The sequence below is a fragment of the Furipterus horrens genome, unplaced genomic scaffold (genome assembly GCF_987537825.1).
Source record: "Furipterus horrens unplaced genomic scaffold, mFurHor1.1.pri manual_scaffold_17, whole genome shotgun sequence".
In the NCBI taxonomy this organism is placed as follows: domain Eukaryota; kingdom Metazoa; phylum Chordata; class Mammalia; order Chiroptera; family Furipteridae; genus Furipterus; species Furipterus horrens.
Genome location: NW_028327187.1, coordinates 53,863,701 through 53,886,931, shown reverse-complemented (window position 1 = coordinate 53,886,931; position 23,231 = coordinate 53,863,701). Strand labels below are relative to the sequence as shown.

Here is a 23,231-nt window from a genome sequence, read left to right as displayed (position 1 = left end):
TATCAGGTATTGTGATTCCTCCTACTGTGTTCTTCCTCAAAATTGCTGTGGCTATTCAGGCTCTTTTTTGGTTCCATATAAATTTTTGAAGTATTTGTTCTAGGTCTGTGAAATATGTTGCTGGTATTTTAATAGGGATTGCATTGAATCTATAAATTGCTTTGGGTAGTATGGACATTTTAATGATGTTGATTCTTCCCATCCATGAACATGGTATATGCTTCCATTTATTTGTATCTTCTTTAATTTCTTTCTTCAGTGCTATGTAGTTTTCTGAGTACAGGTCTTTTACCTCCTTGGTTAAGTTTATTCCTAGGTATTTTATTTTTCTTGTTGCTATGGTAAATTGAATTTTTCTTTCAGTTTCTATCTCTGAGTTTTTATTGTTGGTGTAAAAAATGCCTTTGATTTCTTAATATTGACTTTGTATCCTGCTATTTTGCCGAATTCACTTATTAGGTTGAGTACTTTTTTTGTGGAGTCTATAGGGTTTTCTATGTACACTATCATGTCATCTGCAAATAATGACAGTTTTACTTTCTCTTTTCCAATTTGGATGCCTTTTATTTCTCTTTCTTGTCTGATTGCGGTGGCTAGAACTTCCAAGACTATGTTGAATAGGAGTGGGGAGAGCGGACATCCTTGTCTTGTTCCTGATCTCAGGGGGAATGCTCTCAGTTTTTGCCCATTGAGTATGATGTTGTCTTCAGGTTTCTCATATATGGCCTTTATTATGTTGAGGTATGCTCCCTCTATTCCCATTTAGCTGAGAGTTTTTTATCATAAATGGGTGTTGTACTTTATCAAATGCTTTTTCTGCATCTATTGATATTATCATGTGGTTTTTGTCTTTCATTTTGTTTATGTGATGTATTACGTTTATTGATTTGCGAATGTTAAACCATCCTTGCATCCCTGGGATGAATCCCACTTGATCGTGGTGTATGATCTTTCTAATGTGTTGCTGGATCCGGTTTGCCAATATTTTGTTGAGGATTTTAGCATCTATGTTCATCAGCGATATTGGCTTGAAGTTTTCTTTCTTTGTTGTGTCTTGACCTGGTTTTGGAATTAGGGTTATACTGGCTTCATAGAATGAGTTTGGCAGTCTTCCCTCTTCTTGTATCTTTTGGAATAGTCTGAGAAGGATAGGAGTTAGTTCTTTCCTAAATGTTTTGTAGAATTCAGTTGTGAAGCCATCCGGTCCAGGGCTTTTGTGTGCTGGGAGTTTTTTGATTACTGCTTCAATTTCACTAGCTGTTATTGGTCTATTCAGACTTTCTGCTTCTTCTTGATTCAGTTTGGGAAGACTATAGGTTTCCAGGAATTTGTCCATTTCCTCTAGGTTGTCAAATTTCTTGCCATACAGTTGTTTGTAATAATTTCTTATAATCCTTTGTATTTCTGTGGTATCAATTGTGATTTCTCCTCTTTCATTTCTGATTTTATTTATTTGGGTCCTCTCTCTTTTTTTCTTGATGAGCCTGGTTAAAGGCTTGTCAATTTTGTTTATTTTTTCAAAGAACCAGCTCCTACTTTTGTTGATCTTTTGAATTGTTAGTTTAGACTCTATGTCATTTAATTCTGCTCTGATCTTGATGATTTCCTTCCTTCTACTTGATCTGGGCTTTGCTTGTTGTTCTTCCTCTAGATCTTGTAGCTGTAGGGTTAAATTTTTTATTAGATATTCCTGTAGCTTTTTTAGGTAGGCCTGTATTGCTATGAACTTTCCTCTTAGGACTGCTTTCGCTGTATCCCATAGGTTTTGGGTTGTTGTGTGTTCATTATCATTAGTTTCCAGAAACTTTTAAATTTCTTCCTTGATGTCATTGTTAACCCATTCATTATTTAATAGCATGTTATTCATTCTCCATGAGTTTGAATGTTTTGAGTTTTTTCTTGAGGTTGATTTCCAATTTTAAGCCATTGTGATCTGAGAAGATGCTTGATATAATTTCCATTTTCTTGAATTTGTTAAGGCTTGTTTTGTGTCCTACCATGTGGTCTATCTTTGAAAATGTTCCATGTGCACTTGAGAAGTATGTATATTTTGCTTCTTTGGGGTGAAAACTTCTATATATATTGACTAAGTCCATTTGATCTAGAGTGTTGTTCAGTGCCTCAATATCTTTGGTGTTTCTTTCCTTCGAAGATCTGTCCATTGTTGACAATGGGGTGTTAAAGTCCCCTACTATGAGTGTGTTGTTGTCTATATCTTTCTTGGAGTCTTTCAAAAGTTTCCTTATATATTTGGGTGCTCCTAAGTTGGGTGCATATATATTTATAAAGGTTATATCTTCTTGATGGATTTTTCCCTTAAGTATTATGAAATGCCCTTCGTTGTCTCTTTTTATGGACTTTGCTGTGAGATCTGTTTTGTCTGATATAAGTATTGCTACCCCGGCTTTTTTTTCATGCCCATTTGCTTGAAATACTTTTTTTCCATCCCTTTACTTTCAGTCTGTGTAGATCTTTTGTTCTAAGGTGGGTCTCTTGTAGACAGCATATATGTGGGTCATTCTTTCTAATCCATTCAGTTACCCTATGTCTTTTAATTGGAGCGTTTAATCCATTTACATTTAAGGTTATTACCGATAAGTACTTATTCATTGTCATTTTTCCCCTTTGTACTCGTGTTCTTCTCTGTCTCTCTCTGTTTCTTTATCTTCTTAGAGCAGACCCTTTAGCATCTCTTGCATTGCTGGTTTGGTGGAGATGTATTCTTTTAGCCTTCTTTTGTCTTGGAAGCTCCTTATTTCACCCTCCATTTTGAATGAGAGCTTTGCTGGGCATAATATTCTAGGTTGTAGGCCTTTGTTTTTCATTGCTTGGAATATTTTTTGCCATTCCCTTCTGGCTTGTAGTGTTTCTGCTGAGAAATCTGATGATAGCCTTATTGGAGTACCCTTGTATGTTATTAGTTGTTTTTCTCTCTTGCTGCTTTTAGGATCCTCTCTTTGTCTTTGAATGTTGCCATTTTAATTATGATGTGTCTTGAGGTGGGCCTGTTGGGGTTCATCTTCATTGGGACACTTTGTGCTTCCTGGACTTGCATTACTCTTTCTCTCCTCATGTTAGGGAACTTTTCTGTCATTAGTTTTTCATAGAGGTTTTCTATCCCTTGCTCCTCTTCTTCTCCTTCTGGAATTCCTATGATACGGATATTATTACGTTTCATGTTGTTCTGCAGCTGTCTTAGAACCTCTTCAGTCTTGTTCAGTCTTTTTTCATTTTGTTGCATTGTCTGGGAGTTTTTGTGTACGTTGTCCTCCAACTCGCTGATCCGATCTTCTGCTTCCTCCAGCCTGCTTTTAATTCCTTCTACTGTGTTCTTCAATTCAGAGATCGTATTCTTCATTTTCTCCTGGCTCTTATTGATAGCTTCTATGTCCTTTTTCATGCTCATGTAATTCTCTGTGATTTCCTTGTAGTTTTTCTAGAGTTCCTTGTAGTTTCCCTGGAGTTCTTTGTAGTGTCCGCTGAGCTCATTCAGCTTCTCCATAATCCATGTTTTGAATTCCATATCTGATAGTTCGCTCCCCTCTATTTCATTTAGCACTCTTTCTGGGGATTCTACCTTTCCTTATGATGGGAGGTTGTTTCTCTGTCTCCCCATTTTTTTGACTCCTGTTGTTTGTTGGTGCTTCTTAGAATGATCTGCACTTCCTGGATCTGCCTCTGGTGGCGTCAGATCATGTACCAGTCTGGCCCTAGGCAGCCTGTTGGAGACTTCCATGGATCTACTGCTGTTGTCTGTCTTCTTTGATTGTTAATCTACTCAATCTGTGATTAGCTGTCAGGCTTAAGGACTGTGGGTGTGGCAGCTTAATTCCTGTCGGCAGGGCTTTTGCTTCCCCTCAGGCTGACGCCACTTGGAGGGGAATGGTCTACCCGCAGTACTGGGGATGAGTCAGCACTGGGACCCAGTCGGCTGCTCCTCCAGTTCTCCCCTCAAAGCCACCGTGCCAAACTCTCCCCAAGTGTCTCCAGTCCTCTCTGCCTTCCCTCTGCTTGAGCCCAGGGTAAGTGGTGGCCAAAATATTTTCGTATGTGATCCACTTAAGAGCTCTTTTTCTCCTGCTGTTTCTCTCCGGCTAGCAAGAAACCCTGTGGCTTTTCGCTTTTCACAGCTGATACTGTTTTACTTTCCACTCTGTTGCTGTAGACTGGGAAGCCCAGCTGGGGGTTTAGACCCTGCCCTTCTCAGGGGGAATCCCCGGCTGCTGAGCTGTTTCTCAGTCCCTTCAGCTGCCACCCGTGTGAGCCCAGCCAGCCCTTCCGCGTCTCCGCACTCCCTACCGGTCAAGTTGTGGTGTAGCGGCCTTTTCTGTCTCTCTGTGGTTATAAGACTTCTTTCCAGCTAGTGTTCCGTTGGTTATTCCAGATGATTTCTCCAAAATTAAGTTGTAAATCCAGACTGGTCCTGGGAGGAGGTTAGTGTAGCTTCCATTTACTCCTCCGCCATCTTGGATCTCCTCTCAAAACCTTTGGCTTTTTATCCTTGTCATTCTAGCTCTGAAATCACCAGATGTCCACTATCTCAAGTCTTTAACTCATTTTAGATAGGGCTTCATACTTTACCTGAAGCTTAGGTTGTTTTTCTTTGTTTTTGACAACCATATGCCATGACATCTCAGATAGACAGACAGGTAGATAGATAATCAACTTCTATCAAAAAGATAATTAACTAAATTAGAAGGATGAGACTTTTTATTGTGATAAAATACACCTAATATAAACTTTGCCATGAGTGGCACTTAGTACATTCGCAATGTTGTGCAATCATCATCAATATATAATTTCAGAACATATTCATCAGCCCAAAGGAAATTCATACTCATTTAAAAGTCACTTCTCTTTTCTTTCTCCCCAGCCTCTTGAAACCACCCATCTGTTTTCAGTCTCTATGGATTGTCCTATTCTGCATATTTTGCATAGAAGCCCTATAATAGGTCCTTTTTGTACCTGGCTTCTTTTACTTATTTAATGTTTTCAAGTTTTATCCATATAATAGTACTTCACTTCCTCTTATGGCTGAATAACATTCCATTCTATGGATACACCATATTTTAGTTATCCATTCATCAGTTTATATGTATTTGGGTGGTTTTTGTCTTTTGGCCATTGTGAATACTGCTGCTGTGAATAAAAACATTATGTACATGTTTTTGTTTGAACATCTGCTTTTAATGATCTTGAGTATATAACCAGAAGTGTAATTGCTGGGTTATGTGGTAATTGAAATGAGACATTTCCAAGTGAAATATTAACAAACTAATAAATATTCCCATTTTATGTGGAGGAGTTATATTATTATTTCTCATATGTTAATAACCTTTCTGGACTCCTATACTTCTCTAGGAAGTGTGGTATGGGAATTTATACCAGGAGACTACCAGATGGCATCATCAACCCATACCTAACATGAGAACTAACCTTTTTTAATTATAAAGAACCCACTGATATAAAGGTAGTTGAAGGTCTTCAACTTTAGCCGATGTACTGGGATGGACTTTCAGACAATGAAGGTTACAGCCAAGTAACCAAAGTGTTTCTATATAGTTTTTCAGTCAGATATTTCTTAGTCAAATTACAAACTATTGCCCTTGGGTCACTCACTACACTTCCCTTTATTTCAGTTTCTCCATATGTAAAATGGAGGTAATAATCCCTGCTTCTCAGGATTATTATGAGGAAAGGGCATGGCCTAGTACATAATTGGCACTTAATAAATATTAGATCTAATTTCCCTATATTTTCTTATACTCTCCAAATTGAATGTTCTTCAAGACAATAATATTTTTCTTCACATTTTCTCTTTCAGGTTAAAATTAAACTGCCAAATACAAACCCTTCTGACATTAAAATTAATGTCCAGGAAATGATCCTTGACCTTTGTACTCCTGATAAGTGAGTAAAATTTAGAACTAGAATGATGTATTATAATATTAATGAATTTTTAGTCAATATTCTTTTTAAAAATATAGTTATTTTTATCACCCCTGAAATATGAAGAAAAGTTAAAAAGTCAGTTAATCATTTAGATTTTTGATCTACATAACATAAACATAAATGTATTTGGAAATACCTATGGTTTTTTTCTACTGTGCATTTGTACATTTGATATCACCAAAACACAGTCCTTGACATTCAAATACAGTTGGATTATCTGTTAGGAAATGTAACTAGAGATGAAAATCCCTTAAATTTTGTATTGTATTTTTTTGTTGTTGTTCTGTGATGGCATAAGAGAAGCAATATTTTTAAATGTATTGGATATGACGGGGGCTCTAAAATTAAATTTCATTATATTCATCTAAAAATCAACGAAACCTCTTGTCATCAATTACTTAAAAATTCTAAGAGCTAATTTAACACTAGATCCTCAAGTTGTGTGAGTATTTTTGAAATAATACAGATGATACAGCTGATAATGTAATGAGTTAATTAAATATTTTTATATTTTCAAAATAGTCTTATTACGCAGGTTCAAATCATGTTCTGAAGAGAGTACAAACAGTAAAAAATTATGTAAAATGTTTATCCTGAAACCTGTATGAATCAGTCCCGTTTCTCAAAATAAACTCTATAAAAAGGAAATCAGTTGAACTTGCTGTATGCTAGATAAAATATATATATATCACTGCTTTGTTCACTTTCGTGTGGATACATAGCAGTGAGCACACTTTGGCTGACTGCAGTGATTCTTTTCTCTACAACTCATCAACATTTTAAACTGGGTGGAAGAAGTCAGCTACTGGCACATTCTTTTGTTTCCATTACCACTGCCTATAATTCAACCTTGTTGATCTTAGAGCTTAAAAAAAAAAAAAGTAGATCCCTTATACAAAGGACTTATATGTATAAACAACATAATATATATATGTATATATAGCTTAACCTTGATTTCTACACTTGATGCACTGAACTCAAAATGATCTTCAGATGAATACCAAATAAGAAAATAATAAATATTTTCTCATTACTTATATAGCAATTTCAAAAATGTATCCTCATGATTGTCTCGTGTTATAAAAATTACATTCAGAGGGGAAAAGGTGGCAGTGGAGTAAGTAGCAGTCTTGTCTGCTTGCTCCCATAGTGGAAGGACATGGAGTACAAACATGGAGTGGAGAGTGAGTGAGAGCAGCTTTCAGATAGGGCAAACAGGGATAGGAGTGTTGGAACAGCGTGAGAGAGGACAAAAACCGTGTCCCGCACTCTCCAAGCAGAGTTATAGGGCTCCACAGACCAGAGCCTCCACCACACCTCATATGTTCAGCTGCTGACTGGCTCATTAGCTAGGATCTGCCTAGAAACTGCACTCCTGCCATAGGCTCCCTGTCCAATGACATCTGGGAGGGAGTCAGCAAGAAGGTTTGGTGAAATAGTTGGAGGCATAGGAAGACAGTGGCCAGCCCTAACTGCAAGAGACTGTATGAATTTTTAAGTGGGGGAGAGCACGGAGATTGGAGGCCCACAGGGACTGCTGCTGAAGTACAGGGGCAAAACTGAGACTCTTAGAAGGAAAGCTGAGGTGGGACCGAGACTTAGTAGAGACCCCCGGGCTGGTAGGCCTCCAAGCTGGCAAAGGGCTCTGCTAAACAAAAACACAGACTGGTGTTGCAGAGAGGGGCCCACACAGGGGAAGGCTGAGGTGACACACAAGACTTGATAGGGACCCCTGGGCTGGCAAGCCTATGTGCATGAACAAAGGCTCTGCTAAGCAAAACGAAGACCAGTGTTGCAGTTTGGAAGTCATGCAGAGACTTTTTTTGGAAGAGCTGAAACAAGAACTGAGAATTTACCAGGACTCTGGGTATGCATGCCAGCTTGCAGGCATAGTAGCACTGCTAAACAAAAAATGAAGAGGGCTAGAGGGTACCACAGGACCAGTCGGGGGGACCCAACAAAGTGAAGCTCTCAGCAGAGAGCTGTGGTAAGAGGAAAGGTTGGCAGACACACAAGTGAGAGAACAGCAGCCCTAGAATCCAGCTAGATCTCTTCATAGCCAGCCAGCCAGAAAGAAAGATATGAAACCCATGAAACTTTGACAAGGGGCAGATCCAGAAAGAGAAGAAAGCAGTAAAAAACAGATATTACTGGGATGAGCTCCATCATGATATTCTTCATGAGTTATTTTCTTGTCTTGCCAGATTATGCATTTTTATTCTTTTCCTAAATTTATTGCTTTTTAATGGTATTCTAATTATTTTAAATTTGTTTGTTTGTTTGTTTATTTGTAAGAGAGAGGAAAGGAGAAAGAGAAGGAGAGAAACATCACTGTGTGGTTGCCTCTCACTCGCGCCCCCAACTGGGGACCTGACATGCAACCTAGTAATGTGCCCTGACTGGGAATCGAACCAGCGACACTTGGCTTGCAGGCCGACACTCAATTCACTGAGCCACATCAACCAGGGCCTATTTATTGCTTTTCTATTACAGAGGTCCCATTTTTTCCCCAATGCTCTCCCCCTCACCCACCCATTTTCCCACAGTCAATCCCTACCCCATTGTTCATGTCCATGGGTCATTTATACTAGTTCTTTGACTAGACCCTTACCCTTCTTACCCTTTCTCCCCCTTCTCCCTCCCACCTGGGCACTGAGTCTGATCCTTGTGTACATGCCTTGGTTCAGTTTTGCTCATTAGTTTGTGTTGTTCATTAGTTTCCTGTATTAGGTGATATTATATGGTATTTGTCTTTTGTTGCCTGGTTTACTTCACTAACCATATTTATCTCCAGTTCCATCCATGTTGTTGCAAAGGTAGGAGTTCTTTCTTTCTATCTGCTGCATAGTATTCCATTGTGTAAATGTACCACAGTTTTTTAATCCACTCATATACAAATGAGCACTGAGGCTGTTTCCAGCACTTGGCTATTATAAATAGTGTTTCTAGAACATCGACATGCATAGGTTCTTCTGAATTGGTGTTTCAGAATTCTTCAGGTATAATCCTAGCAATGGAATTGCTGGTTCAAAAGGCAGTTCCATTTTTAGTTTTTTGAGGAAATTCCATAGTGTTTTCCACAGTGGCTGCACCAGACTTCGTTCCCAAAAGCAGTGCACTAGGGTTCCCTTTTCTTCTCATCTTCACCAGTACTTGTTGCTTGTTTGTTTGTTAATGAGTCCATTCTGACCAGTGTGAAGTGATATCTCATTGTGGTTTTTATTTGCATCTCTCTAATGGCTAGTGTTATTGAGCATTCTTTCATATGCCTATGGACCCTATCTATATCATCCTTGGAGAAGTGTTTGTTCAGATCCTTTGCCCATTTTTTAAAAATTAGGCTGTCTTTCTACTTTGTGTTGAGTCATATAAGATCATTATATATTTTAGAGATCAATACCTTGTCTGAGGTATCACTGGCGAATATGTTTTCCCATACAATTGTTTCCCTTTTCATCTTGCTGAAGTTTTCTTTTGCTGAGCAGAAATTCTTTAGTTTGATGTAGTCCCATTTGTTTATTCTTTCCTTTATTTCCTGTGCCCTAGGAGATATATCAGGAAAAATATTGCTATGTGGGATATCTGAAATTTTTGTGCCTGTGTTTTTCTAGAGGACTTTTATGGTTTCATGGCTTACATTTAAGTCTTTGATCCATCTTGAGTTTATTCTGGTGTATGGTGTAAGTTGGTGGTCTAATTTCATTTTTTTGCATATCCATGTTCAGTTCTTCCAGCACCATTTGTTAAAGAGGCTCTTTTCAGTCATTTTATGTTCCTCTGCCTTTGTCAAATATTATTAGACCATATAGAACTGAATTTCGTTCTGGGCTCTCTATTCTGTTCCATTGATCTATATGTCTGTTCTTATGCCAGTACCAAACTGTTTTGATTACACTTGCCTTGTAGTATACTTTGATATAAGGTATTGTGATTCCTTCTACTGTGTTATTCCTCCTCAAGATTGCTTTGACTATTTAGGTTCTTTTTTTTTTTTTTTTTTTTGGTTCCATATAAATTGTCAAAGTATTTGTTCTAGGTCTGTGAAATATGTCATTGGTATTTTAATAGGGATTGTGTTGAATCTATCGATTGCTTTGGGTAGTATGGACATTTTAATGATGTTAACTCTTCCCATCCATGAACATGGTATATGCTTCCATTTTTTTATATCTTCCTTAATATCTTTCTCCAGTGTTCTTTAATTTTCTAACTACAGGGCTTTTACTTCCTTGGTTAAGTTTATTCCTAAGTACTTTATTTTTCATGTTGCTATAGTAAATGGGATTGTTCTTCCAGTTTCTATCACTAATAATTTATTGTTGGTGTATAGAAATGCTTTTGATTTCTTAATATTGACTTTCTACCCTGCTATTTTGACAAAATCACTTATTAGTTTGAGTAGTTTCTTCATGGAGTTTATAGGGATTTCTATGTGCACTATCGTGTCATCTGCAAATAATGACAGTTTTACTTCCTCTTTTGTGATTTGGATGCCTTTTATTTCTTTTTCTTGTCTTATTGCTGTGGCTAGAACTTCCAAGACTATGTTGAATAGGAGTGGAGAGAGTGGACATTCTTGTCTTGTTTCTGATCTGAGGGGGAATGCTTTCAGTTTTTTCCCATTGAATATGATGTCAGCTTCAGGTTTGTAATATATGGCCTTTATTATGTTGAAGTATGCTCCTTCTATTCTCATTTTGTTGAGTGTTTTCATCATAAATGGGTATTGTTCTTTATCAAATGTTTTTAAGCATCTATTGATAGGATCATGAGATTTTTGTCTTTCATTTTGTTTATGTGGTGTATTATGTTTATTGATTTGCAGATATTAAATCATCCTTGCATTCCTGGGATGAACCCTACTGGATCATGGTGCATAATCTTTTTAGTGTTTTGCTGGATCTGGTTTGTCAATATTTTGTTGAGGATATTACCATCTGTATTCATCAGTTTTATTGGCCTGTAGATTTCTTTCTTTGTTGTGTCTTCACCTGGTTTTGGGATTAGGATAATACTGGCCTCATAGAAAGAGTTTTGGAGTCTTCCTTCTTCTTGGATATTTTGGAATAGTTTGATAAGGATAGGAGATAGTTCTTCCCTAAGTGTTCTGTAAAATTTGGCTATGAAGCCATCCGGTCCAGGGCCTTTGTGTCCCAGTAATTTTTTGATTACTGCTTCAAGTTAACTGTTGTTATTGCTCTGTTCAGGCTTTCTACTTCTTCTTGATTCAGTTTTGGAAGATTATGTGTTTCCAGAAGTTTGTCTGTTTCATCCAGTTTGTCAGATTTTTGTCATATAGTGTTCAAAGTAATTTCTTACAATCTTTTGTAGTTCTGTGATATTGGCTGTGATTTCTCCTCTTCATTTCTGATATTGTTTATTTGGGTCCTCTTTTTTTTTATGAACCCATTTAAAGGCTTGTTGATTTTGTTTACATTTTCAAAGAACCACCTCTTGGTTGTATTGATCTTTTGAATTATTTGTTTAGTCTCTATGTCATTTGATTCTGCCCTAATCTTGATGATTTCCTTCCCTATACTCGCTCTGGGCTTTCCTTGTTGTTGTTTTCACTAGTTCTTATAGAAGTAGGGTTAGGTTGTTTTTTTGAGATTCTTCTATCCTTTTTAGGTAGCCCTGTATTGCTACGAACTTCCTTCTCAGGACTGCCATTGCTATGTCTTATAGATTTTTGGCTGTTGTGTGGTCATCATTTGTTTCCAGAAACTTCTTGATATAATTTCAATTTTATGGAATTTGTTGAGGCTAGTTTTCTGTCCTACGATGTGGTCTAATTTTGAAAATGTTCCATGTACATTTGAAAAAAAAAAGTAAATTTTGCTTCTTTGGGGTGAAATGTTCTGTATATATCAATTAAGTCCACGTGATTTAGAGTGTTGCTCAGTGCCAAAATATCATTAGAGTTTATGTTGGAAGATATCTAATGTTGACAACGAGATGTTAAGTCCCCTACTATGAGTGCGTTGCTGTCAATATCATTCTTGAAGTCCTTCAAGATTTTTCTTATATGACTTCTGGCCAAGATGGAGGCCTAGACAGACACACTGCATCTCACTCCACAACTAAAGAGCAATACAACTACCTCAAAACTAGAGAAAATCAGAAGTTCCAAAAAATTGAGCTGCATGGAAGTCCAACAAACAAAGAAATAAGGAAGAAATACTCACCAGACAGGTAGGAAGGGTGGATACAGGGTGGAGAGGATGCAGTGTGGTGGTGGCAGCAGTGGCAGCAGCAGCAGGCCAGTGGAAAGCAGTCACACATTTTAAAAACTAGGGAGGGACATCTGGGGAGCCCTCCCAGCACCAGACCAGACTGTGCAGCTCACGATACCAGCGCCAGGGACAATACAGCTTCATTGTTTCTGACTGTGCAGACCAGTGGGGGTTGGCGTGGAGGAAGAAACTGCTGGTCTCTCAGCAGAGTCATCTTGTTTAAAGGGCCCCCACAGTCCTAGAATGTCTGCAAATTCACCCATTCTGGGAACAATGGCAAAGGCAACAACTAGAGGGACATCAGTCACATATAGAAATGGGACAGGTGCTTGGAAGAGGAGCGAGTGCTGAGCAGGTGGCATTGTCCCTCTCGGACCTCTCCGCGACATACAGTAACACAACGTGATGAAACGGGTTGCTCATTACTGACAAATACCTAAGGCTCTGCCACTTACAACGTAACAGCTGAAACAACTCTACCTAAGACACGGAGGCAAGCAAACCCAGGAGCCTATGAACACGAGGAGAGAGAAGTATAACCCAAAAGAGGGAACAGATCAAGGTTCCAGTTGCAGAACTAAGCAATGAGGAAATAGCCAACCTAACAGACGTAGAGTTTAAAGCATTGGTGATAAAGATGCTCACAGGCTTGACAGATATCCTTAAGTATGGCAAACACATCAGGGAAGAAGTGAAGGCTATGCTAAATAAAATGAAGGGAAATTCACACAAAACCAGTGGTGAAAGGAAGTAAACTGAGGTTCAAATCAATTATTTGTAACATACGGAAGAAAAAAAAGTAGTCAACCAGCACAGAATGAAGAAAAGAATTGAAAAAAAATAAGAGGCATAGGAACCTCTCAGATAACTTTAAACATACCAACATCCGAATCATGGGGGTGCCAGAAGGAGAAGAGGAAGAGCAAGAAATTGAAAGCTTTTTGAAAAAAATAATGAGGGATAACTTCCCAAATTGGTTAAGGAAATAAAAATACAAGTGCAGGAAGCACAGAGAATCCCAAACAAGCTAGACCCAAAGAGGACCACACCAAGGCACATCATAATTAAAATGAGAAATGTTAAAGATAAAGAGAGCCTCTTAAAAGCAACAAGAGAAAAGCAGAGAGTTACTTACAAAGAGGTACCTATATGACTGTCAGCTGATTTCTAAAAAGAAACTTTGTAGGCAAAAAGAAACTGGCGAGAAGTATTGAATGTGATGAAAAGCAAGGACTCACAACCAAGATTACTCTATCCAGCAAAGCTATTATTTAGAATGGAAGGGCTGATGAAGTGCTTCCCAGTTAAGATAAAGCTAAGGAGTTCATCATCATCAAGCCATTATTATATGAAATGTCAAAGGGACTTAAGAAAAAGAACAAAATTATGAACATTAAAATGACAACAAACTCACAACTATCAACAATTGAATCTAAAAAATAAAAACAAAATCCAATTAATGAAACCAGAATAGGAATGGAATCATAGATATGGGGATCATTTGGAGGGTTATCAGCTGGGAGGGGGATGGAGGAGAAATGGGGAAAAAGTGCAGGGATTAAGAAGCATAATTAGTTGGTACAAAATAGACAGGGGGAAGTTAAGAATAATACAGGAAAGGTTAAAGCCAAAGAACTTATATGCACAACCCATGGACATGAACTAAGGTGGGTGGGATTGCTGGAAGGAACGGGGTATTGGGTGGAAGGGAGCAAAGTGGAAAAAAAATGGGACTACTGTAACAACATAATTAATAGAATATACTTTAAAATATTTTTCTTATACATTTGGGTGCTCCTATGTTGAGTGCATATATATTTACCATGGTTATATCATCTTGTTGCATTGTTCCCTTAAGTATTATGCAATGTCCTTCTATGTCTCTTTTTATGGCCTTTGTTGTGAAATCTGTTTTGTCTAATATAAGTATCACTACCTCAGCTTTTTTTTTTTTTTTTTTTTTTTTTTTCTTTTTTTTTTTTTTTTTATTTTGGTTTTTCAATTACAGTTGTCCCCTTTTCCCCCAATTTCTCTCCCCCACCCAGCCCACCCCCTCTCCCGCAATCATATCCCTCCCCGCTGTCCATGTCCATGAGTCCTTCATACAGGCTCTTTAATTAAACCCTTCCCTTACTTATCCCCCTTCTCTCCCTCTCCCCTCCCCCCTATTGACTGCTACTCTGCTTTTTGTTCTATTTAGTTCCTTTGTCTGTGTTGTTCTTTAGTTTCCTGTATTAGGTGATATCATATGGTATTTTTCTTTCTTTGCCTGGCTTATTTCACTAAGCATAATTCTCTCTAGTTCCATCCATGTTGTTGCAAATGGTAGGAGTTCCTTCTTTCTTTCTGCTACATAGTATTCCATTGTGTAAATGTACCACAGTTTTTTGATCCACTCATCTACAGATGGGCACTTAGGTTGTTTCCAGCACTTAGCTATTGTAAACAGTGCTGCTATGAACATAGGGGTGCATAAGTTCTTTTGAATTGGTGTTTCAAGATTCTTCGGGTATAATCCTAGTAGTGGAGTCGCTGGTTCAAAAGGCAGTTCCATTTTTAATCTTTTGAGGTAATTCCATACTGTTCTCCATAGTGGTTGCACCAGTCTGCATTCCCACCAACAGTGCAGTAGGGTTCCCGTTTCTCCACATCCTCGCCAGCACTTGTTGCTTGTTGATTTGTTGATGATGGCCATTCTGACTGGTGTAAGGTGGTATCTCATTGTGGTTTTTATTTGCATCTCCCTGATGGCTAATGATGTTGAGCATTTTTTCATGTGTCTATGGACCTTCTGTATGTCCTCTTCGGAGAAGTGTTTGTTCAGGTCCCTTGCCCATTTTTTAATTGGGTTGTTTGTTTTCTTGATGTTGAGTCGTATCAGCTCTTTATATATTTTGGATATCAGTCCCCTGTCTGTGATGTCATTGGCAAATATGTTTTCCCATATGGTTGGTTTCCTTTTCAATTTGCTGTTGTTTTCTTTTGCTGAGCAGAAACTCTTCAGTTTGATGTAATCCCATTTATTTATTTTTTCCTTTATTTCTCTTGCTTTAGGAGATGTGTCCGTGAAGAGATTGTTACGTGAGATATCTGATATTTTCTTGCCTATGTTTTCCTCTAGGACTTTTATGGTGTCACGGCTTACATTTAAGTCTTTGATCCATCTTGAGTTTATTCTCGTGTGTGGTGTAAGTTGGTGGTCTAGTTTCATTTTTTTGCAGGTCCCTATCCAGTTCTCCCAGCACCATTTGTTAAAGAGGCTCTTCTCACTCCATTTTATGTTCCTTCCTCCTTTATCAAAGATTAGTTGACCATAGAGGCCTGGGTTTATTTCTGGACTCTCTATTCTGTTCCACTGATCTATATGTCTGTTCTTATGCCAGTACCATACTGTTTTGATTACAGTGGCTTTGTAGTATTGTTTGATATCTGGTGTTGTGATTCCTCCTGCTGTGTTCTTCTGTCTCAAGATTGCTTTTGCTATTCGGGGTCTTTTTTGGTTCCATATGAATTTATGGAGTATTTGTTCTAGGTCTGTGAAATATGTCATTGGTATTTTAATAGGGATTGCATTGAATTTGTAAATTGCTTTGGGTAGTATGGCCATTTTGATGATGTTGATTCTTCCCATCCAAGAACATGGTATTTGCTTCCATTTATTTGTTTCTTCCTTAATTTCTTTCTTCAATGTTATGTAATTTTCAGAGTACAGGTCTTTTATCTCTTTGGTTAAGTTTACTCCTAGGTACTTTATTTTTCTTGTTGCTATAGTAAATGGTATTTTCTTTTTTGTCTCTGTCTCTGCTATTTTATTGTTGGTGTACAGAAATGCCTTGGATTTCTGTATATTTATTTTGTACCCTGCGATTTTGCCAAATTCACTTATTATATTGAGTAGTCTTTTAGTGGAGTTTATAGGATTTTCTAGGTATACTATCATATCATCTGCATATAATGAAAGTTTCACTTCCTCTTTCCCAATTTGGATTCCTTTTATTTCTTTTTCTTGTCTGATTGCTGTGGCTAGGACTTCCAACACTATGTTGAAAAGGAGTGGAGAGAGTGGACAACCTTGTCTCGTTCCTGAGTTCAGGGGGAATGCTTTCAGTTTTTGTCCATTGAGTATGATGTTGGCCTCAGGCTTCTCATATATAGCCTTAATTATGTTAAGATATGCTCCCTTTATTCCCATTTTGCTGAGTGTTTTCATCATAAATGGGTGTTGAACTTTATCAAATGCTTTTTCTGCATCTATTGATATGATCATGTGATTTTTGTCTTTCATTCTGTTTAGGTGATGTATTATATTTATTGATTTGCGAATATTAAACCATCCTTGCATCCCTGGAATGAAGCCCACTTGATCATGATGTATGATCTTTTTGATGTGTTGCTGGATCCTGTTTGCCAATATTTTATTGAGGATTTTAGCATCGATGTTCATCAGTGATATTGGCCTGTAGTTTTCTTTCTTTGTTGTGTCTTGACCTGGTTTGGGGATTAGGATAATACTGGCTTCATAGAAAGAGTTTGGGATTTTCCCTTCTTCTTGGATTTTTTGGAACAGTTTGAGGAGGATAGGAGTTAGTTCTTCCCTGAATGTTTTGTAGAATTCGCCTGTGAAGCCATCCGGTCCAGGGCTTTTGTGTGCAGGGAGATTTTGGATTACTGTTTCAATTTCCTTCTTTGTTATTGGTCTGTTGAGACTTTCCACTTCTTCTTGATTCAGTTTTGGAAGGTTGTATGTTTCTAGAAATTTGTCCATTTCTTCTAGATTGTCAAATTTCTTGTCATACAGTTGTTTGAAGTAATTTCTAACTATCATTTGTATTTCTGAGGTATCAGTCGTGATTTCTCCTCTTTCATTTCTGATTTTGTTTATTTGTGTCTTCTCTCTTTTTTTCTTGATTAGACTGTCTAGAGGCTTGTCGATTTTGTTGATTTTTTCGAAGAACCAGCTCCTAGTTTCGTTGATCTTTTGGATAGTTTGTTTAGTCTCTATGTCATTTAGTTCTGCTCTGATCTTGATGATTTCATTCCTTCTTCTTGCCCTAGGCTTTGTTTGTTGTTGTTGTTCTAGTTCTTGTAGCATTGTGGTTAGGTTTTTTATTTGAGATTCTTCTAGCCTTTTCAGATATGCCTGTATTGCTATAAACTTCCCTCTCAGGACTGCTTTTGCTGTGTCCCACAGGTTTTGGGTTGTTGTGTGCTCATTATCATTAGTTTCTAGAAATTTCTTGATTGCTTCTTTGATGTCATTGTTAACCCATTCATTATTTAATAGCATGTTATTCAATCTCCATGAGTTTGGGTGTCTTTGATTTTTTCCTCTGAGGTTGATTTCTAGTTTCAAGGCATTGTGATCTGAAAAGATGCTTGATATGATTTCAATTTTCTTGAATTTGTTGAGGCTTGTTTTGTGACCTATCATGTGGTCTATCTTTGAAAATGTCCCATGTGCACTTGAAAAGAATGTATATTTTGCTTCTTTGGGGTGAAAAGTTCTATATATATCAGTTAGATCCATGTGGTTTAGTGTGTTGTTCAATGCCTGTATATCCTTGGTGTTTCTTTGCTTTGATGATCTGTCTATTGTTGATAATGGAGTGTTGAAGTCCCCTACTATGAGTGTGTTGTTGTTGATATCCTTTTTGTGGTCTTCTAGTATTTGCTTTATGTATTTGGGTGCTCCTATGTTGGGTGCATATATGTTTATCAAAGTCATATCTTCTTGATGGATTGTTCCTTTAAGTATTATGAAATGTCCTTCTTTGTCTCTTTTTATTGTCCTTGCTTTGAAATCCATTTTGTCTGATATGAGAACTGCTACCCCGGCTTTTTTTTCCGGTCCGTTTGCTTGGAATATTTTTTTATATCCCTTTACTTTCAGTCTGTGTAAATCTTTTGTTTTGAGGTGTGTTTCTTGTAGACAGCAAATATGTGGGTCCTGTTTTCTTATCCATTCCGTTACCCTATGTCTTTTAATTGGAGCATTTAATCCATTTACATTTAAGGTTATTATTGACGTGTATTTATTCATTTCCCTTTGTACCTCTGTTCCTCTCCTCTCTTGTTTTTTCCTAGAACAGTCCCTTTAGCATCTCTTGCAATGCTGGTTTGGTGGAGATGTATTCTTTCAGTCTTCCTTTGTCTGAGAAACTCCTTATTTCACCTTCTATTTTGAATGAGAGCCTTGCTGGGTAGAGTATTCTTGGTTGTAGGCCTTTGTTTTTCATTGCTTGAAATATTTTTGACCATTCCCTTCTGGCTTGTAATGTTTCTGTTGAGAAATCAGTTGATAGCCTTATCGGAGCTCCCTTGTATGTTATTTGCTGCTTTTCTCTTGCTGCTTTTAGGATTCTCTCTTTGTCTTGGAATGTTGCCATTTTAACTATGATGTGCCTTGGAGTGGGTTTTTGGGGGTTCCTCTTGATTGGAACTCTCAGTGCTTCTTGGACTTGCATAGCTTTTCCTCTCATCAGGTTCGGAAAATTTTCTGTCACTATTTCTCCTATCAGATTTTCAATTCCATGTTCCTTTTCTTCTTCCTCTCGTATTCCGATGATCCTTAAATTATTTTTCCTAATGCTATCCTGTAATTCCCTTACATCTTGTTCATATTTTTTCAATCGTTTTTCATTTTGCTGTATTGTCTGGGAGTTTTTCTCTACATTATCTTCTAACTCACTAATCCGATCTTCTGCTTCGTTTAGTCTGCTTTTGACTGATTCTACTGTGTTTTTCAGTTCAGAGATTGTATTCTTAAGTTCTTCCTGGTTCTTGTTAACGATTTCTATGTCTTTTTTTATGCTGGTGTAGTTCTCTGCCAGTTCCCTGTAATTTTCTTGGAGCTGCTGGTAACTTCCTTGAAGGTTGTCATAGTTGATTTTAAGGATGTCGAGTATATTGAGCTTCTTTACCACCATTGTTTTGAATTCCATGTCTGACATTTGGGCTATGTCTATTTCGTCTATCTCTCTTTCTGAGGATTCCTCTTTTCTTTTCATTGAGGGGTTATTTTTGCGTCTTACCATGTTGGATTCTTTTTGTTTTTATTTATTTATTTATTTATTTATCTATTTATTTATTGGGGGGGTAGTCTGCTTTGACTTCCCTCCTTTGTGGTGTAATATTCTTTATCGAAGGTCTGGGAGTTTCAGTGGTGCAGTCTCTTTGATATCCTGAGCCTGATGGTCTTAAGTTACCCTTTATGTCGTTTGTTTATGCTGTTCGGTTATATTTCAGATGTTCTTTGATAGGATCTTCCTTCTGGCTACTTGGCTGAGAGTCACTCTATCTGCTTTGTCTTGAGTTCTTTTGTGGATATGCTGTTAAAGACATAAACACACAGCCCAGGCAGGAGACCCACACCCTCAGAAAGTATCCCCCACTCTATCCTGCTATCGTTAGCCAACTAGCCCGTATTAATATAAATGTAAAGAGATTTGAGCTTTTATACTATAAGAAGAATAGATACGAGTTGTTTTTGGGGAGGAAAAATATAATTTTTGATAGAGGGGTTGATAGATTAATAATAGTTGAGACTGTGCAAGCCAGTTAGTAATATTTACATTGTATGTTAAGAAAAATAGAAGAAAAGGATAGAAAAATACTTAGTATAGTAAGAAAGTGGGATTGTATTGTATTTGGGTTTATATAGTAATTATATTGTATTATTTAAAGTAATAGGGGGGCTAAGCTAGACACACAAACGAATAAACCACTATTAAAGAGAAAGGCTGAGAAGGAGAGGTTATATGCAACACGTTAGAGATAAAGTTTGTTATTATTGGAAGAGGTGGAGGAAAAACACTCCCCCAAAAAATCCCCAAGAAAATAGGAGAAAGAAAAGAAGAAAGAGAGAAAGAGAAGAAAATAAAAAATTTACCACAACCCCCCCCAAAAAACCCCAAAAGGTTAGCAAGAAAGGAACAAAGAAAGATAGAAAAGAAAGAATACAGAAGAAAGAAAAAAGAGAGAGAAAAAAAAATTGAACCAAAAAAAAAAAAAATATATATATATATATATATATATATATATACCCCCCAAAAACCCCCCCAAAAAAACCCCAGGAAAAGAATAAAGAAAGAAGGAAAGAAAAGAAATTATTAAGAAGAAAGAAAGAACAAGGGAGAAAAAATTTGGAGAAAAAAAAAACGATGTTTTTACTCCGTTTTAGCCTTGTGTGTTGCCTTCTTTTTCTGGGTCCGCAGCTGGTCTAGTGTGGCAGGTCAGAGGTTCTTGTTCTTTTGCCGGACTGGTGTGCGCACCCGGTTGCCGCTATGGTGCGCGCCCGCGATTGCCGGCGCGGCGCGCTACCTTGCTGCCCGCTGTAGCCAGTTGAGGTGCCCTTGCGCGTAAGCCCCTGCGCGCTCTGACGGCCCGAGAGTTTGCCCCGCGGTTGGAGCCCACTGCTGCCGGGCCGCGGTGGTTCCCCGTTCGTGCCAAGGTGTCTCTGTCCGCGCGGGCGGCCCGAGCGCTTTCCCCGGGATTGGCTCCTTCTTTCGCTGGGGCGCGGCAGTTCCCCGTTCGCGCCGAGGTGACCCTGCCCGCGCGGACGGCCCGAGCGCTTTCCCCGGGATTGGCTCCTTCTTTCGCTGGGGCGCGGCAGTTCCCCGTTCGCGCCGAGGTGACCCTGCCCGCGCGGACGGCCCGAGCGCTTTCCCCGGGATTGGCTCCTTCTTTCGCTGGGGCGCGGCAGTTCCCCGTTCGCGCCGAGGTGACCCTGCCCGCGCGGACGGCCCGAGCGCTTTCCCCGGGATTGGCTCCTTCTTTCGCTGGGCCGCGGCGGTTCCCCGTTTGCGCCAAGGTGACCCTGCCCGCACAGGCGGCCAGAGAGCTCCCACTGACCCCGGGCTGAGGTGCTTTCACGCTCGCACGCTGCCCCGTGCCCTCAGTCCCGCTGAGCCGAGCTCCGGGAGTTGGTCTCTCGCCTCTTAGGGCAGGGCCAGGGACACTTGCGCTCAGTGGAATCGAGCGTCCGTGGGTCGCCGCCTCTCGCTGTTCCCGTGCTGCAGCCGCCCGCCTTCCCTCACCCGTCTGGGCGGGCACAAACAGAGCCTGCGCTAGTGGTCTGCTTTCCGGCCTGGGGCCCTGCGCCCACGGGAGCTGTCTAGGGGTGTCTGTGCACAGTCCTCTGCGTGTTCAGTGGGCCCTCCCTGTGCCCGTTGGGGCACTGATCTTATGTCCGTTGGGGAATGTCCGAGGGACGCCTGGACTCACGGCCCCGCGCACCTGGGCCAGTAAATGAGAGCACTTCCCTATGTGCGCCCCCGCGACCCAATGGTAGGGTTGAGGAGTGGATTAGCGCGCCCCTGCGCCTGTGCTCCTCCAGAACGGCCTACCACACCCAAACTTTCCTCCCGTCTCCACCATCCACTAGAGAAAAATATAAAGGAGAATTATGTTCTCACTTGCCCGGTAGCACGCTGTCTCCTGTCCTTCAGCGCCAATGCCACTTGGTCGAGTCCCGTCTCTGCCAGCGGGCAGAGATCCGCTCTCCGCCTGACTCCTCTCTGGGGTAGCCTGTGGTCGCCAAAAATCCTTTGTGTGCTTCCCGCCACAGCTCGGGCAGCCGCCCCAGTCAGGAATCCCGTTTCGTCCCCTTTTTCTCCGCTATCCTCACTAAACAGGTTGTTCCCAGGTGGATTTTCTCTAATCCAGCAGTGCCTTGGCTCAACTCCCGCCAATGTCCAGCTGCTCACTGAGATGTTCTGTCTGCAATTAGACCAAACTGTAGACGGGTCTCCGGAGCCTAAAACCGCAACCTCTCCTCACTCCTCCGCCATCTTACCTCCTCCGAGGTAAATATTTTTTTTACAATTGCAAATATTGTTTTCTGGTTACTTTGAGAGCTGTTTTATCCGTCCACTTCCCTGAAGCTAAACCTCTGTCCCTGAGGTTTTCTGCTGCAGCAAAAACCCTCTGCCCCTGTCAGCCATGCCACTGAATACAAACCTCTGGGCAGGCCCGTCCTCTAGCTGTGTGCTCCCAGGACTTTGGCAAACCAAAAGAAGCTGTGATCTTCAAAAAAACGGTGACCCCTCCATTATTGGAGAGACCCCCCCCCCCCACCTTGGATTTCTGTCCTTGCTGTTGTATGATCTTGAGAAAATCTCTGGCACACTAGTTTTGTCAGCTTGAAAATCCTTCAGCTTTTTTTTAATGTCCATTTGCTTGAAATATTTTTTTCATCCCTTCACTTTCAATCTGTGTAGATCTTTTGTTCTGAGGTGTGTCTCTTGTAGACAGCATATATGTGGGTCATGCTTTCTAATCCATTCAGCTACCCTATGTCTTTTGATTGGTGTATTTAATTCATTTAAATTAAACCTTATTATTGATAGGTACTTATTCATTGTCATTTTTCCCCTTTTTATTTGTGTTCCTCTCTGCCTCTCTCTGTTTCTTCATCCTCTTAAAGCAGACCCTTTAGCATCTCTTGCAATGCTGGGTTGGTGGAGATGTATTCTTTTAGCCATCTTTTGTCTGGAAAACTCCATATTTCATATTTCATTTTGATTGAGAGCCGTGCTGCATAGCGTAGTCTTGGTTATCAGTCTTTGCTTTTCATTGCTGAAATATTTTCTGCAATTCCCTTCTAGCTTGTAGTGTTTTTCATTGAAAATCTGGTGATAGCTTTATCAGAGCTCCCTTGTATATTATTATCTCTTACTCTCTTGCTTCTTTGAGGATTCTCTCTTTGTCTTTGAATTTGTCCATTTTAGTTATGATGTGTCTTGGAGTGGGCCAGTTTGAGTTCATTTTCATTGGGACCCTCTGTGCTTCCTGGACTTGCATGACTTTTTCTCTCATCAAGTTAGGGAAGTTTTCTGTCATTACTTTTCAAAAAGGTTTTCTCTCTCTAGCTCCTCTTCTTCTATTCTGGTATTCTTATGATATGGATATTATTATGTTTCATGCTGTCCTGCAGCCCTCTTAAAACCTCTTCATTCTTTTTCAGTCTTTTCTCATTTTGTTGCACTGTCTGGGAATTTTTTTCTACATTTTCCTCCAACCTACTGATCTGATCTTCTCCTTACTCTA

General features: G+C 39.3%; 1 protein-coding gene across 2 annotated transcripts in view; it reads left to right on the top strand.

Annotated features, from left to right (window-relative positions):
- The window catches only part of DNAAF6 (dynein axonemal assembly factor 6), a 114,361-nt gene that overhangs the window by 74,476 nt on the left and 16,654 nt on the right, over nucleotides 1-23,231 (top strand). For both annotated transcript variants that reach the window (XM_090264714.1, XM_090264713.1), the window contains one exon: nucleotides 5,825-5,910. In XM_090264714.1, the coding sequence (XP_090120840.1) occupies nucleotides 5,825-5,910 (86 nt within the window). The remainder of the gene's footprint in view (nucleotides 1-5,824; nucleotides 5,911-23,231) is intronic.